Here is an 18,160-nt window from a genome sequence, read left to right as displayed (position 1 = left end):
TTTCACATATATTTGGGTTAGATATGCTAGCAGGAAGAGTCAACGAGACCATTGTCTCCAAAGAGACCATGCAAAAAAAGTTAATTTTAAAAATCTGTGCAGCAATTTTTGTTTTGATTTTAATAAAGTCCAAAGTCACATTACTACTAGCAAATTCAGTTAATTTGAAATATTTTCTAATATTTGCTTTATATTAGTATTATTTCATTTGGAACACACACATACCCCTAAATAGCTTTGTCATTTCTTTTTTTTTCTTTTTTTTTGTTAAAGATTTTATTTACTCATTTGAGACAGAGAGATACAGAGAGAGAGAGAGAGAGAGAGCATGAGCAGGGGGAGGGGAAGAGGGAGAGGGAAAGCAGACTCCCCTCTGAGCTGGGAGTCTGACGTGGGATTCGATCCCAGGACCCAGAGACCATGACCTGAGCCAAAGGCAAATGCTTAACCATCTGAGCCACCCAGGTGCCCGAGCTTTGTCATTTCTTAAAAAAAAAAAAAGTGTCTGGGGCGCTTGAGTGGTGCAGTCCGTAAGGTTCTGGTAAGTGGGAGTGATTTCCTTCCCCCCCACCCCACCCCGACAACGTAAGGTGCAAAGAGCAGTGCTCCTGCCTCTCTTTCCCTAATATTAAGGCTCAGGAAAAGAATGTTCAACTAGGAAAGAGACTAGTATCCCATTCTCTATCACTCTGACCTTGAACTTAAGAGGCTGGATGATCCAGAAGAGAGAATGGGTATTACAAACTTGGGAAACTAAAAGATCGTACAGACTTGTGCAAGGAACATAGCCCAGCCAAGCCTCAATCTTACAGCTACAGAATGAGTATCAGGGAATCTACCTGGCGGGGTTGTCGTTAAGATTAAATTTATATATATGTATAAAACTGATATATATATACACATATAATCATAAATATAATAAATATATACGCACACACAAAAATTACTGAGTCTACAACATGCATATGCCTTACATGTCCTGTATGTTGTAGACTTAGCAAGTTAGTTGGAAATGACCCTTAACTGAATGCTTATAGTAAAGAGTTCATGGCCCATCTCTACCACAATGGTGCCTCCCTTTGGCAGTACTTGGATATATACCCTGAGAACAGTGTACTTCCTCTGACAATTCATTAGGCAGAGAATAGCTGGATATAAAAAGAACACTTTGGGTTTTGTTTCTTTTGATGGGTGGGGAGAAGGATCCTCTCCCTTAAAAAATGAAAGGAAACTAAATATTGCACTTCCTCCCAAACACCAGGGCATAGTAAAGCAAGCCCTAACGTATTTCAAATCACTTTGCACCTGGTCATTCAACAAAGTACTCTGCAGTGCTTAAATATTTTCACTTAAAAAGTAGAATTCTCTTGGGCCACCTGGGCGGCTCAGTTGGTTGGGCATCTGCCTTCGGCTCAGGTCATGATCTCAGGGTCCTGGGATCGAGCCCCACATCAGGCTCCCTGCTCCACGGGGAGTCTGCTTCTCCCTCTGCCTGCTGCTCCCCCTGCTTGTGCACCCCCCACCCCTGACAAATAAATAAATAAAATATTTTTTAAAAAGGAGAATTCTATTGCAGAGAATTGGGAGCCGCATCCTGTGTCCTATGGCCCGGTGCGGGGAGAGGGGTGGAGGGCTGCACGGCCATCTTATAAAGGCCAGGTTCTGAGTGAGAAAGAGTCGTTCACCAGGGCTTCTGTTTTCCCACTCACTCTCAAACAGCCAAGTCATTTCCCTTTCTCTGTCCAGCAGTGTGGCACTCACACTCCTAACTGGCTTTCCTTTAGAGTCAGGGAGGTCGGGTGAGATGGAGGCCTGACCTCTCACTGTCCCTGGACTGACCCAGCTCCCGGCAGCACCACCAGAATGAGTTCTTGTTGTCAAAGGCTGGAAGCAGAAAAGTCAGCCTGTATTTTCCTCAAAGTCCGTATTTCTCAAACAAGGTCGATGCAGAGTTGATCCTTTTAGGAGCAGAGTCAATGAAAATGAAAGCTGTAGTGCAGGGGCTGTTCCCTCACTTTTCTAAGGGGACAGAGTGGTCATGCAAAGGGCAGCGCAGGCCCAGGATAAGAGGAAAACAGGGTAAGTGCAGTGACCAGCTTCGGAGTTGGGGAGAGGAGGCGACGGGCAGAAGGGCCATCTGGCACCCTAGAAGGAGCAGGAGCCGTTCACCGGGCAGTGGGGCTGCATCTCTGCACAAAAGGCCCGGGATGTGAACGTGATGCTCAAGCACCTGATTTCCAAAAGTTGGCAATTAGCACCAACGTTTCTGAGACACAGTGTGCAGTCGCATTGCGCTGACCAAACGTAACACGTGTGTGGAAGGCCAGTGTGTCCTCTGGGGACTGAACCCTGGAAACCCCTGTCCAGCAGCAGTGCGGGGAGTGGAAAGTGAGGGAAGGCACAGGGCAAGGAAAGCCCACTGTCTACAGTGTGTGTGTGGCGGGCAGGGGGACAGGGAGGCGTGGCCCAAACGACAGGCAGAAAGCTAGCAGAGGGCTTCGGGGCGCTCCTGCTGCTTCCCGGGAAGGAACTGAGCTGAATTCTTTCCTGGGGAGTCTGTTCCGGGGAGCAGGGAGGAATCAGGGCTCCCAGGCCCTGCTGGTCACGTGCCACGCAGGTGCCCAATGGGAGGCTGTTGCTGGGGAGAGAACGACTGGCTCACACAGGGACCCTCCAGAGTGAGGAGGAGGAGCGGGGCTGCTCTGACCCCTTGTTGCCAATAGAAACCCTCAAGCTCTTCGCCTGCAGGCCTCGGCAACTCGGGACTGCCCGTCCCCTCCGGCTAGTTCCCGCGCTTCTCTGTGCCCTGTGCCTTTCTCTTGTCTCGCCGGGGTTGCTCCGTCATTACTAGGTGACTGTATTCATTAAGACTGCCCTCTGTATTGCGGAGGGTGAGGCTGCGGGTGGGAGGGAACATAAGGGTCCCAGTGAAGGGTGATCGTGAAGTGATCACGAAGTAACTAAAGGGGCAGAAAGGTCTTGAGCCTTCATGCTCTAACTTCCCAGAATATGTCTCTAGAAAAAGATACGGGGTCATAAGTGGTCCAGGAATTGGCCCCAGGCCAGGGCAATCAGAGATTCAAGAATGTATTGGGATGTATCGAGATACACCATATACATAGGGCAGAAAGGAGCCATGAATTTCTGTTATGCAATGATAATGTACAAAGACCCTCATACAAGTACACACAGAAGTCCAACTTCTGGTCTAACCTAGAGAACCGTATTTCCCAAGCTTGAGTCAATCGCATACTACCAACACAGTTTTTTGTTCGTTTGTTTATTGTTTATTTATTTTTTAAGATTTTATTTTTATTTATTTGACAGAGACAGCCAGCGAGAGAGAACACAAGCAGGGGGAGTGGGAGAGGAAGAAGCAGGCTCCCAGCGGAGGAGCCTGATATGGGGCTCAATCCCGGAACACCAGGATCACTCCCTGAGCCGAAGGCAGACGCTTAACGACTGTGCCACCCAGGCGCCCGTTTGTTTGTTTTTTAAATAGGCTCCACACCCAGCCTGGAGCCCAAAACGGGGCTTGAACTCATGACCATGAGATTAACCTGAGCTGAGATCAAGAGTCAGATGCTTAACTGACTGAGCCACCAGGTACCCCACTATCAACACAATTTTTAACCCGACTCTATGTCATCCGTCTTATCATCTACTTGGTATTTTTCTTAAAATTAGGTCAATTTTTTATCTGAATAAATTTATTAAAAGGGACGTTTGTATTACTGCCCCAAATAAGAAGCCAATATCACGTGCCACAAAGGGAAAGCAATAGTAAAAACAAATATTACAAATATTTATGCACAAACCAGTGAAATCATCCCTCATATTACCAGGTGTGTGTATGCACTCAACAGGATTACCATCTTAAGGAGTAGAAGAAAAGCCAGCCAACCTAACCAGCTGAGTTTTGGAACTATCACCCCCTCTGATGAGATGTCTTGTGCTGCCAGGCAAGATCTTTCTCGGGAGGATGAGAAATCAAAGAGCTTTCATGTTCTTACCTGGGTTCCACTACTAACTTTAGCTAAAAGCTCCTTACCTTGAAGGGTGTGGTGATAAAGCCTTGCAGTGCAAATAGTAGGTACTTAATATGTGCTTTACGATGAGTGGCAGCCTATGGAAGATCACTCACCAGATCTCGGTATATGTTGGCCTCATCGTGCAGCTGGACCTAAGGATCTGAGCTCATCCAAGAGAGCACTGCAGGAAAACCCTGTGCTTGGATCGGCAAAGCACCGAAGAAGACCAAACTCACCACTTCTTTGACTTCAGGCGAGGCGCTGGGTTCCGGGGGATGAGGAAGAGGGCTCTCATGGGGTGCATGTCACAGAGAGCTGCAAGACACCAAAGCAAGGGCCAGCTCAGGTTCAGACGCCAAACCCAGGCCAAACGGCTCTGAGGCCAGACATGCTCAGTGAGCACAGGTGGAAGATGGCAAAGCTTCTGTGTGTTGAGCATTTAAGAGAGCCGATGTCTAATTACAGAAGTCTCATAAAATACGGGCTTCAACTAGACATTGTTAACATTCCTACTTCTTCATATTTAAGAAAACTAAGTTAAAGGGTCAAAGCCTTTGCTTTGCTATAAAGAACCATCGCAGATTCAGAGTAAACAACAAGAAAACAACTACAATGGAGATGGCAGGTTCTTTTTAATTCGTAAAAGCCTAAGTCATAAAATGAAAGACAGAGGCTCTATTTCTTATACACTGAAGGCTCATACACATGCAATGCTATCTCCATAGATTTTTTTAGAGTATATAGCACTAGACCCGAACACCTTTGTCTCTGTATTTCCAAATATCCTGATGGCTTTTCAGGTTTCATGACAGGCTTGTTTCTGTTTTTTGTTTGTTTGTTTGTTTGTTCACTGGCCCCAGGAAGAACAGAGAGATCAAGGCAAAGAGTGTCTGTTGGAAAAGTTATTAAAATATCTCAACTTGTAAACATGGCATTATGGGCATTATGATTTATAGAGAAAGCACTCATGCATTCTTATTTTAACCAAAATATTTCACTAGTTTACTTTTCAAACCTCCGGGGGTATCTTTTCCTTTGTGCCCAGAATAAGAATATATTCTCCCTAAAAGCTAAAGGATTCTGTGGGGTAGAACTTTATTTTTAGTCCCCTCTATTACTCATCAAGAATGACAAAATGGGAATAACATTTCAGACTGCAATATATGATTTTTCTGATTCATAAATGCCTATTAGCATTGTGAAGGAGGGGAATTTTGTCCACAAACACTTCAAATCCATCATGCTACAGATGAATTCTACCAACTCTAGAGTGACAAATTCAAAGGCTACGGTAACATGAAGACAAACAGTTGCATGAGCAAAAGGACCTGCCCTGCAAGGAAAGGGGCTCCTTTGGGTTCAGTTCCTCTAGAAAGCAGACACCAAGGCAGCACGAACCACACAAGAAGATGGTACCAGGAGAAATTGCTGCCTGAAAGGCAGTCGGGAGGCGGCCAGGGCAGGCTGGTAGAACTGTCACATTGCTCTGCAAATCTGATCGGGGTGAAAGCGAGAGGCAGACAAAGTAGATGAAAGTGTGCTAGACTGTCCTGCCACCTGAGGAAATTAAGTGGTGGAAACGAGGAGTGAAAGTTGCCTACGAAGGCATCTTGTGTGTTTGAGAAAAATGTCTGCCTTATATCCCTGTGATGCTAGGAACACTGAATGGGGGGGAGGGTAGTATGGGACTTGGGGGTTGCAGCACCAGCGGGACCCTTGCTGAGCTGTGCTTCCTGCAGGGAAGTCCGTGGAGCCCAAGGTCATGGCCAGCGTGCGGCTGGCGGAGGTGCTCTGCAGCACCAACGGAGCTCAAGGCATTTCAGATGTCCCCCAGGTGGCCGGAGCCCTGGCCACCTGGCCTCACATCTAAAAATCTAAACAGCAGTATCATATTAGAAGTGAGAGCAGCTGAGTACAAGGGTTTGCGTAACTCGCGTACTGAGAATCAGTTCCAGATTGTTGTTAAGTTGGAGTTCACAGACTGTGGGTTGGCTCCAGTTTTGCGTTAGGTAAAGAGCAGTTCAAGAATAAACGACACGCGGAACCTGTCAAACAAACCAGATTCCCGAAGTTCCTTTCCCTTTCCTTTCTTTTTCCCTTTAAACACAAGATCCTCACACAGCTCTGAAATGAATGGATTTTTGGTTGAGCTACGATGACTTTGCTTTCTAAACACGCCAGCTCGAACCCACACTGGGCTCGGCATAGCAGAAGGAAAGCTAGGATGGCGCCTGGCAAGGAAGGCTCGGTACCTGCAGAGAGCCGCCCAGCAACAGAGCTCACCCAGAGGAAGGTACTTACGGGGGGCACCTTCTGCCATCTCAATAGCGGTGATTCCCAAAGACCACAGGTCACTCTGAAAGAGACGGAAGGTACACACACATGCGTAAGTGCAGGCAACAAAGAATAACTGCTCCAGCTGGTAACTGCTCCAGGACTCCCTGTAGGAAAGCCATTCCTTTACAAACCGACTTCACCCACTAAGCTTAAAAGTAGGGACAGCCTTTTTTTTTTTTTTATTACTTTTCATGGGTAGCATCTTTCACGGTATGATCTGACACATGGTGGGTTTTCAGTAAATCTGTGAAAAATGAATATGAGGTTTTAAAAATTAACTGATCACCAAAATTTATCTGTAGATAGAACCATATGAAATTGGTATGATCCTACTGTTTTTTAACACCTTTATTCAGGTATAATTATCGTAGAATTAACCACTTATATTTAAAGTGTGTCACTTGGGAAGTTTTGACACGTATGCACCTGTGAAGCCATCACCACAATCAACACTGTAAATATATTCAGCACCCCTGTGTAGTCTCCCTTCCTGCCCTTGCTGTCCCCTGATCCGGTCCCTGCTCTGAGGCAACCACTGATCTGCCCTCTGTCACTAGGGATTAATTTCCATCTTCTGACTTTTATAGACATTAAATCATTCCATTTCTTCTGCTAACGTAATGGATTAAGGTCTAGCCTTGTCACCGTGCACAGCAGTCCTTCATTCCTTGTCACTGCCGACTGCTGAAGTTCCATCGTGTGCACAGACTTACTATACTTTGCTTATCCATTCACTTGTGGATGGACATTTGGAGTGTTTCCAGTCTGAGCTACGGCAAATGAAGTTGCTACAGACATTCACATACGAGTCTCTGTATGGACATATGCTTTTACTTCTCTTACGTAAACACCTAGGAGTGGAATGGCTGAATCATATAGTAGACACATACTCAGTGCCTTGTCTTGACCCACAAAGACAGCAATTTCAGATGGTTTAACCAAATAAGACGAGGACAGGGAAACTTTTGGGTGGTGGCATTCACTGATACATCTCCAAGGCCTCGGACAGAGCCAGGCGCCCGCCATGGTAGGTGCTCGATATGTTTGTTGAATGAATGAACAACATCTCCTATCTTGTAAGTAGACAATACGTAGAACAGAGAGCCTGCACTCTTATATTCTTTCTTATGGTAAGACTGACTTTGATGTTCTTGTCAGAATTTTCTAGATTAATGCTTTTACCCCTGCCTGTGCAATCTGCACCTGCAACAGTATGCTGATCCTCCACTCCGTGTGTATGGCTCGGTTGTCCCTAAGAATTGCATAGGAGGGAGCAAACCTGGGAAACCAGGTTAGGAAACCCCAGAAAAGAGGCTTGCTGCTTCAACGTCCCAGCAGATTGGTAAGGACACACAATGTGGAATTTGGTTCAATGGCCTACAATCCTGATGAGGACTTTCATCCTCCTTTCATTTTCAATATATCCTGCATTTTGTATGTTATGCCGAATTCTCTCCTATAACCTCATGCAGATTACAGAGATCAGGTAAGTTTCCTTGCTATTCCCATCAAATGTCAAGGCCATAAGAAAGGAGGTATACCTAGAAAAGGGACTATGAAATCCATGCTGAGCCACTGCCCAGAGCTAAACTTCTCAGTATCCTGAGTGACAGTCAGCCCTGTTCAGTATTTGGACAGAGGCCCTCACATACATGGAGGGGGATTTCTGGGGGTCTAGCCTCTTGCCTGGAGTGTCATCTATTTTAGAGTAGGTGCCTGGGACACACACTAACCCCATACTAGGACCAAGGGGAGATTCTTTTAATTCATGAGCTTATCAATCTATTCACATGTTACATGTTCTCAGTTCTACTTGGGATAATAGCACACTTGCACAATACGACTGTTCTCAGATCCCAAGTCACTTCCCTGCTTAGAACACAACTCAAGAAGGCAACTCTCATCCTTTCTCTTTACTACATTTCAAGATGGGTTCAAAGTTGTCGTAAGACAGACAGACAGACACACACACACACACACACACACACATTTGCACAGCCCTGCAAGTGACTGAGTTTTCCTGCAGGCTCCTGGCCTTGCTTAGTGAGGCCCATCTGCAGCTAATGAGGAAGGCCCAGCCCACGACCACAGGCTGACTCAGGAGCAGTAACTGGTAAAGCAGAAAACGCAGCTCTCTCGTACCTGGGGTTTTAGGGTTGATTAACACAGACAATCATTTGAGAACATGACAAAAACACTGAGTCACTCACGGTGCAGGAGGCATTAAACAGGAAACACAGCAGGAATAGTCTAGAAATGGTGGGCTGTGCTATTTTGATAAGATTTCAGTATCTCTAGGACTTGGTGGTTCTCCCATCTTCCCTCTATCCCCAGAAATCGAGTGTTTCTGTCATGTGCAATGAGGTGCAAATATAAAGGTGGTGGCCAGGTTCTCTGTCCTTAAGGGCCACAGCAGGGTCAAACCTAAGTGGCCTTCAACTCCTGGAAGTTTGAGCTGGTTTGAAAGCCAACTGAAGGCCAAGACTTCTGAAAGGGAATGACAGGGCTGGGGTGAGAAGGGCTCCAGGTCAGTCCTCAGATGGGGAAAAACCGTGCAGAAAATCCACGCAAACGTCTGCCTCCAAGTCTTTGCTTTAGTTATCCCCTCTGCCTGCAGCCACAACCCTAATTGTGTGCTGGCTGACACCGTAGCTCTCCGTAAAGCCTTTGCTCAAATGCTGTGTTTTCAGTGCTGACCCCTGAATGTCTCCCCTGGCCCTGCCAGACCCCATCCCTTTTCCCACTCTGTCCCCCAGAGATCGAATCATCTTCTCACATCTGTGTCATTTGCTCATCCCTAATCTATATTGTGCTAATCTAATTGTGTCCCTGCCCCCAACACACACAGACTAGATAGAACATAAGATCCACAAGGGCAGGGATCTTTGTTTTATCTGGTATATTCCAAATCCGTAAGGCAGCGCCCAGCACACAGTCGGCACTTAAGAAATAATTGTTGAATGAGTGAACAAACAAAAGACGCATGAGGGAAAGGAGCAAAACCTATGTCCTAGGATTGTCAGACTCCTCATAGGGCATCTCCAACCTTCCATTTCACAAACAAAGGGAAAGGACTTATGCAAGACCACAAAGCAACTCAGCACCGGGTTTGGAGCAGAGCTGGGTCTCCTGCCTCCCGGGCCACTTCTCTTTTAACTGTCATCATGCCATAAAAACCTGAATATTCATCTTCTAAATAAAACTGATGAGGGGCCCATAAAATAATTGTTCCTAATTCCTACTTTGTTTACGGGTAACAGGAGGTGCTGGAGACGCAATGAAGGTGCTAAGACACCCCAAAGACCGGTGCTGGCCTCAACTTCCCAGAGGCAGCGTGAACAGTCTTTGAAGTCAGACGGGTCTGGATTCAAATCCAGATTCCTAACTACCTGCAGAACACTGCTCAGAGCTTAGCTTCCTCAGTGTACAACAGGGCTCACTGGGACAGGCACGCACGCAGGTCTGCTGCCTGGCACCGTCTCAGGCACACTGTAAGCTCAAGCATATGAATTTCCCTCTTCTCTACTGTTAGGTGGGACTGCCTGTGCCTGCCCAATACAGTCTTCTATGAGACCCTCTCTCTGGTTGTGGCAGGCCTTGTTTGTTGGCTAACCCCACAGGCATTTTCAGTCCCCATTTCCCTCTCTGCCTCCACCTTGGAGTACAGGAAAGCTAAACTTGTTTATCCAGACTCCCCTACAGCTAAGAATGGCCGGTAAGGATGGGACAGAGTTCTGGCCAATAAGACACAGGGGAATGTCCTCTGGGAGCATCAGGGCAAGCTTTTGTTTCTCCCAATACGAGTGACCAATACAGCTGGTGTCTTGACAACTCTTTCCTACTTCTTAGTGCCTTGAATAGAAACATGATATCCAGAGTTACAGCATCCATCTTGCAACCATGAGGCAGGAAGTCAACAAATTCATTAGGACAGGGCAGCATGGTAGGAGCCTGGGTTTTGAATACATCAACAAGCCACTACACCAAGCCTGGACGGCCTGCCTCCAGACTTTGGACGATGTAAGAGACATAAGTACAGCCGAAAGCGTTCCTTAGTTATCATATGTATACAGCAATAATCTGAGGGAACATACTCCTGCAGTAGGAAAATGGAGAGGTCCCAGGTGTTAGGTGATCCTGGTTCTACCCCACAGGAAGCAGGAAGAATCAGTGAAGAGAGAGGTTTCTCTTACTCAGGACACATCATCTCAGATCCCCCTTAGAAGGCTCCCCCCAAAACCACCAAACAACCCCTTCAAACCAAAGGTCACACCATCCCAAGTCCTGTGCAACCTCTGTCACATGACCAGGCCAGAAATTGCTTCTTCTTTAAACCCTCATTTGATATCATCATTAGGAATTTTTTTTCCCCCTGGGGTTCTCTTCTTTTCCAAAAGGAATATTTATATTCCTGGCCATATATACCCAGAGCTGCTTGTAAGCTACACTTAACTGCCCAAGCTAGACAGCAATAAACGTCCTTGACGGGACTTGTTTTAAGCCTTTGGATACATTAGCAAGTCCCAAAGACACTTCAGAACTTAAATACGGGAGAAAATGTTCCAATTACAACTCGCAAGACAGATCACAGGAGACGAGAAAGGGAAGAGGGAGGAACAAGATGGGGAGAGAGTCAGGGAGAGATAACTCTCCTTTGTGGCCATGGTGTGACTCATTTTGGCAGGAGCTGGGTAATTCATTATTCCAGAGGCTCTGTGCAGCCTGGCCTGTGGCATGATTAATAGCCCAGTCCTGTGTGCATTGCAAACGCAACAGAGACAAATTCTAGCACCTCTGAGAAGGCAGAGGCGAGCACGCAATTCTGGCTGCTGGGGGGTCAGCTGGCACGCAGGCAACCCGAACAGAGCAAAAGAGCATTCTTTTTGGGGCGAGGCTGCCCAACCCATGAGAAAAAGGACACTTGCAGATGGCTCAACGAATCACACAAGGAAAGAGAGGATTACAGGCACGTGGTAAAGAGCCCCCCGTGCACATGAAGAGGCAGACAGAGCTCATGCTAGACAGACATACAGATCTAGATTTGACTCTCAGCTCTGACAACTAGCTTGCAAGCCACTAACTCCTCGGAGCCCATTTCCTCACCTAGAACGTGAAGAGAACACTTGTCTTGCAGGGTTAATACCAGAACTCAATAAGGTGAGATACATACACACACACACACACACGTATGCACAGTGCTTACCACAATGCAGTACAAATAGTGGGTATTTCACAAGCACCGGCATCGGTATCAGTGACTGGCAGTGCAGCCAGCACACCGGGGTCAGGGATGGTGGCAGTGGGCTCTGCCACTTCATGGCTCTCAAAGAAGTCACTGAGATGACGCGGACAGCTTACGGGAAGAAGGAAAGGGTGTGTCCTGCGTTCTCCGGCCTTGTGGTCTCCCTTTCCTGGCAGAGCCTCATAAGAAGGCAGATGGACAGGCAGAAATGGGGTTTGCTGAGTGCTGGCCCCATTATCCCAAAGCACAGGGTAGCAAGGCAGTGTAGACTTGACAGACAATAGCTTAATAACAGGCGCAACTAGGCTAGTGGACTCTACCAAGTCTCATGGACCAAAAAACAGTCTTCCACTGTGACTTACTGTTATTCTCTTTGTGGAAATGTTCTAGCTGGAGAAAGGAAATTGTATTTATTGGGCGCAGGCCCTACGGAGGTAGCAGTTACGGAGAAGCAGAGTCTGGCTCAACATAAGCAGACAACTAAAGGCACGTAACACAAATATGAGGTTTGACTCGTATGGTGGGGTTGGCTTTTTTAGGCAAAAAAAAAAAAAAAGACCCCAAATAGCAGTACCTTCCTATGACACACAAACACAAATACTAACTCTCGTATGCGGAGGAGCTACCAAGTGTTGGGCACCGAATTCTTTCCTCTGTGCATGTCTGCTCACTTTATTTTAATGCAACCTTGTAATACACGATTTATTATTCCCACTTCATAGAGGCTCGGGAAGGTTTAAATAACTTCCCTAGGTAACAGAGCAAACAGGAGGCAAAGTCTACACTTCAAACCAGTCCTGTCTGACTTCGAAAGCTTCACTCCGATTCACTACACCATGCACCTGTACTCTACATTCTACATAAAGAGACAAGGTGGCGAGTCACGTAGGGTCGGTGGGGGGGGTATGTTCAAGCACAGGGAGTCATGAATAATTCCATTTCCCACATAAAACAAGCTGAGAGCAGGAATCTTCAGTGCCTTGTTCATCTGCATGTGTTATCTGACCCAAGGGGAAACATTAGAATAGCTTTATTACCTTCAGCTGGGGACGCACAGGAGGGGGCAGAGGGGTTGCGGCTGTGTCCCACTGAGGACCCTTAGACAGGTCGCTGGGAACGCAGAGCCACAAGGAATGCGTTTAATAGCAATTTCAGCTTCTTACTGGTGATAATAACACAGTATTTGTATCATCCTTCCCTCCTTCCAAATTGGGGGCGGGGGTTGATTTGACTGTCAACAGACAGAGGCCTGGCCTTGCTTGAGAATGCAAATCTCGTTCTGCAATCTGAATTTTGTCCTCTCGCATCACCCCCCCGCATGACTCTGGGTGACGCCCGTCGGGTCGAGATTTCTCCTTCCATCCTGCCTGATTAAAGCCAGTTATCTGTAACACAGGAGCATGAGTGCTCGCTCTACAGCCTGAGTACAATACTCACCCAAGCCCTGGAGCAGACACCGATGGCTGCAAATGAACTGTGCGCCAAGTCTCCTAAGCAGAGTCGAGGGGACTAATACACAACATAGTGCAAGTCGGGTCAGAGGATGGGAGAGTGCAGGGTGGGGTGAGGGGCTATGCCATTTTACCAGACTTCTCTTACTTTACTAATTTAATATAAAAGCAAGGTCAGTTTATGGGGGGGGGCGCAGGACAAAAATATATATAAAATAAAATATATATAAAATATAAATATACATAAAATAAAAATTTTAAGCTCTTCACTCCCATGTCATATATCCATGGGGCAGGGGCGAGTGAGACAAGATCACGTGTACCATATATACTGTGAGCTGCTCTTTGTGCCTAACACTCTATCTCGGGATCTGTCCAACTTCAGCATGCACACTGCCCCATTGCTCAAATGGCTGCATGGTATTCCACTGGCCAGATGCTCTTGGCCTTATTCCACCAGTTCCCTATCGCTGAGAATTTGGCTGCAGAGAACTTTCATTAGTGAGTAGTTCTGTTAAAGCAATAGATACACAGGGCTATAAAATACTTGACAACTCCCATCCAACTGAACTGAAATTCAAATTTCAAAAATAACAGTTTAAACAGCTTAGGAATTTTGAACAATTTTATTAATTTTAAATCTTTTGAATGCTTATTATTAAATGAGAAAGCTCCCATTATTGCCCCACATACTTATCAGGGAAATGAAACCTTTCCTTTTGCTTGAAGTGTTTTGACAGAATTTCTGAAAACAAGAAAGGAAGGGCCTCTAGGGGAAAGTGAACACACCAGGCATATGAGATTCTGGTGCCCCTCCTTTGGAGAGGGGTTATTTTCAATCAGTTACTTACCATGCCTGGTAGATATCAGACAAAACCAGATTGCACTGAAAAGCACGACCTCTTCAGACTACCTTCCTACAGAGACCTTTCTTTTATTGAATTACTGTAGTTTTTAGAAAACTCTATAGCAGTCTTTTTTTAAAAATTTTATGATGTTATGTTAGTCACCATATAATACATCATTAGTTTTTGATGTAGTGTTCCGTGATTCACCGTTTGCGTGTAACACCCAGTGCTCCATAGCAGTCTTTAAAGAGATCTTACATAGTAGATATCTCAAGATATCTCAAATAGTAGCTCATAATCAATAAACAATCAATCAAATAATAAAACTATATTTTTCTCTTACATTGGTCTTTATTTTCAAGGAAGGGCTTCTGTGAAATCTAACAAAGCCTGGTAGGTTTCAAGTCGTCTTTTATTGCGAACATACCCCCTAGGTGGAAAGTACAGCACAAGAGAGCTCAAAGTGCTGACGTAAGTTTCCAAGGCTGGGAGATACGCCGGGTCAAACGGACCACGGATGCACCGTACCAAACGCCTGAACTTGGATGGGGTTTGCAAAAGAACTTTATGTGTCAGCAGCTGCAGGTACAGATGCAGCTTGGCTCATTCTCTACACGTGGTGGGCATTTAATAAATACGTGCTGAGTGAAGGAAGAAATGGTTTTGAAAGGCAACATATTGTCAAGCTGTCTCCTGGTGACAGACCACATTCCTAAGGACGGTGCACAGAAGAAAGGATAAAATCTGGTGCCAAGAAAGAAGTATAAAGATTATATTCCCAGAAGCGTGCCTCTCTGGTCCACTGTAAAAGTGTGAAGTGATTGAAATAAATCTTCAAGGAACACTCAAACCTTCCTATCTGCCCAGTTTTCCTAATTCACCCTTTGTCCTGCCCATCCCTGAACCCATGAAAATGACCAGGGAGGCTCAATTCTTGCCAGGGCTTCATCCTCCTCTCGTAACACTCGCACTCACAACAACCCTAATAGAGTAACCCTCACTAAGTTCTAAATGACTGATCGAGCGAACCTGTTCTTTCAGCAGGATTTCTTATACAGTCACGCGGACTTTCCAGTACCTCTGAAATCACTCCGTGCAGCATGAGGCCCCCCATGGTTACTCTTACACCAGGCTTTGTCCACTCCTAGAATTGTGCATTGGGCTCCACATTCTTTCACTGATGCCAAACTATATTCCTTAGCCTTAATCTGAGGAAAGAGGACCAAGGTATCAGTATAATTCTAAGCTTTGGCTTCGCCAGAAGGAAGTCCTCTTCTACCTTGCTGACAACCTCTAAGTCACAGGGATCGATTTTATGTCACCAAAAATAAGTCCCACATATAGTACAGCCACTCAGAACAGTTAGAAGGCTAACCCAAGGGTAAACGTTTGAAACACCCTGATTCTCTACGGTACGTTATAAAGCAGTCAAAAATATCTGTGGCCCAGAAGCAAGCTAGTTAGTTCTTGTTAAGTATAACTATTGTTTGAAGAATTGCTTATAGCCAATTATGATACACATGTCTGGTCTGCGATGTATATTTTGTAGTGGCTCCTCGAAGGGATCTGCAAATTAAATTATTTAAGTGTGCTTATCATTAGCAGTTTAAATAAATGACATTTATTTTGGCAAGAGATTAATTTTTAACGTGGCAGCTGTTTTCAGACAGATTGTTGTCGGGTTATTACAGTGACTAACTTTGAGAGAAGGAAGACATTTACAGGAGATTATTTTGGTTTTAGACTCTCAGCTTCCATTTCTCCAAAGAGACAAAAAATTTTGTCGATGCCCTGAGATCCTGGGTCCTGAAGACATTGCAATGTCGGCATCTTTGTGACCTGATTGCAATAATAACCCCACATGCGGAGAACTAAAAATGTTCTTTAAAAGAGAAACTCTTCAAATATACTGTTCGGAAGCTGTTTTGTGGGTAAGCTGGAGATTTATATAGGAGTACATCATAGAGGAGTGGGGTGATATACTGGTAATCTTCTGAAAAGAGAGTTAAAAGATGCGGGTTCAAGTCCCAACTCTGAGAAGCCCAGTAACTTGGTGTGCACTTGAAAAGGCTTCTGGCCTCAGTTTCCCATCTGCAAGAGGAGGGCATGTGGAGGTCCCCACTAAAATCCTTTGGTGAAAAGTCCACGCACCTGTGAAACCAGCCTGGGCGGTATTAGATGTTGCCCAAGGTTGTGCCGTAGCTTATACGAAGACCACAGCGTATCTCTCCATCTATTGCACTGAAAACCCACAGTTCCTACATCCCATCTGCCTCCAATTTTCACATCTAAACTTTCAGCCTCCATTCCTGACAATATTGTCACCTGACATTGCAGCTATCAATGGGATAGTAACCCCAAATTATGTTTGATTACTGACTAGCAGAATGGAAAAGAGGGGGGCTTCCTGGAGAAGGGGACAACTGTCACCATCTACTTAAACACTGCTTTGAATTTATTAGCAAATTGCCAGTTTATGATACAAAGTAACAAGCCACAAATCAAATTTCAATGAAACAGCATGACAGGCTACAGAAATAACATGAAGTAGCTACCAACATCCCATTTCATTTGCTCTCCTTGAAAAGAAACTTCAATAATTAAACTTTGAGCAATGGAGAAATGAGGAAGCCTATTTTTAATCAGAAAAAGATGACCCAAGACAACAAATTGGCCTTTTTTTAACATAAAAAGCTCTCAGAATATATATATATTGCTAACAATCTAAACTATAATCAAAATAGAAATTTGTTATCTATTTTTAAGTTTTTATTTAAATGCCAGTTAGTTGACATACAGTGTAATATTAGTCTCAGGTGTACAATGTAGTGATTGAACACCTTCATAAGAAATCTATTTTCTAATAAGAAAGAGTAAGTTCAAGACAATATAGAAAACGGTTTCAACATTTTTTACAAAGAGGCAATCAGAAAAAAACGGGTGAATTCATGGAAAAGACTCTCACTTGAGTGTCTTATCATTTTAAATTCGAATAAGGCTTTTCAGTTCTCCCCTTGGATTACATAAATCATAGGCCCAAAGGCACATGAGAATTCTCCCACTGCAAGACTCAGGACGAGACATGAGGCGCAGTTTTCAAACAATGAAGAAGTCACACCTTGAAATCGTAGGTGGCGTCTGGGTTTTCGTCACAAGCAATGACTTCCGGTGCCATCCAGTAAGGGGTCCCGATGAAGGTATTTCTCCTGCCCACTGTTCGATCGAGCTGGGCACTGACGCCAAAGTCCACTATTTAAGAGAAGATGAATAAAATCTATAATCCTTACATGGTGATAAAACTAATGTGCATTTTTTTTTACTGCGACAAAATAAACATATCACAAAACGTATAATTTTAGTCATTCTTAAGTGTACAGTTCTATCTCATTATATACGTTCACATTGTTGTGCAACCATCACCACCGTCCGACTCCAGAACACTTTCATCTTCCCAAACTGAAATTCTGTACTCATTTAAATAGTAACTCTCCATCTTCCCCTCTCCCCAGTCCCTGGCAAGCACCATTCTACTTTCTGTCTCTATAAATCTGGACTCCTACAGCTACCTCATATAAGTGGAGTCATACAGTATTTGTCTTTGTGTGACTGGCTTATTTCAATTAGCATAATGTCCTCAAAGGTCATCCATGTTAAAGCATGAGTCAGCGTTTCCTAACTTTTTAAGGCTCAGTATTCCACTGCACACAGGTGCCATGTTGTGTTTATCCACTCATCTGTTGATGGCCAACTCGGGTAGCTTCTTCCTTTTAGCTATTGTGAATGTCTACTTTTAAAGTGCATGTATTAATGGATAAAGTGTACCAATGAGGAAAGCCCAAAATGTTGTGTTTGGTTAAACCAAGGGTCCGTAGGGACCAAACACAGGTGTTAAATCAAAAGCCAGCCAGTTTACCATAGAAGATAGTACTTAGGGGATGCAAAGAAAGTGGTTAAGAGCCAAGTTTCTGGAGTCAGACTGCCTAAGTCTGCATCCATTTCTGCCACTTACTAGTGATGTGACCTGGGGCTAGCAGATCAACTTCTTTAAGCTTCAGTTTCCAAATTTATAAAATGAGGGTGATGATGTTTACATAGGGTTGCTGTGATATAAAAGTGTGTACAGGGCCTGACATAATATTCTCTCAACAAGTGACTGTTAATTAGTGATGAGTGAATATTCTGAGGATACATTATCTAGGCAGTCCATACAAACATATGTGTACACACACACACACACACACACACACACAC

The 18,160-nt window shown here is 44.8% G+C and overlaps 1 protein-coding gene across 10 annotated transcripts in view; it reads right to left on the bottom strand.

Annotated features, from left to right (window-relative positions):
- The window catches only part of TNIK (TRAF2 and NCK interacting kinase), a 375,612-nt gene that overhangs the window by 101,299 nt on the left and 256,153 nt on the right, over positions 1–18,160 (bottom strand). For all 10 annotated transcript variants that reach the window (XM_034662856.1, XM_034662873.1, XM_019801364.2 and 7 more), the window contains exons 7-9: positions 17,028–17,158; positions 6,333–6,387; positions 4,268–4,346 (exon numbers count right to left, since the gene is read on the bottom strand). In XM_034662856.1, the coding sequence (XP_034518747.1) occupies positions 4,268–4,346; positions 6,333–6,387; positions 17,028–17,158 (265 nt within the window). The remainder of the gene's footprint in view (positions 1–4,267; positions 4,347–6,332; positions 6,388–17,027; positions 17,159–18,160) is intronic.

The sequence above is a fragment of the Ailuropoda melanoleuca genome, chromosome 1 (genome assembly GCF_002007445.2).
Source record: "Ailuropoda melanoleuca isolate Jingjing chromosome 1, ASM200744v2, whole genome shotgun sequence".
NCBI lineage: Eukaryota > Metazoa > Chordata > Mammalia > Carnivora > Ursidae > Ailuropoda > Ailuropoda melanoleuca.
Note: the sequence above shows the minus strand (reverse complement) of the source record. Positions and strands in the feature narration are given on the sequence as shown.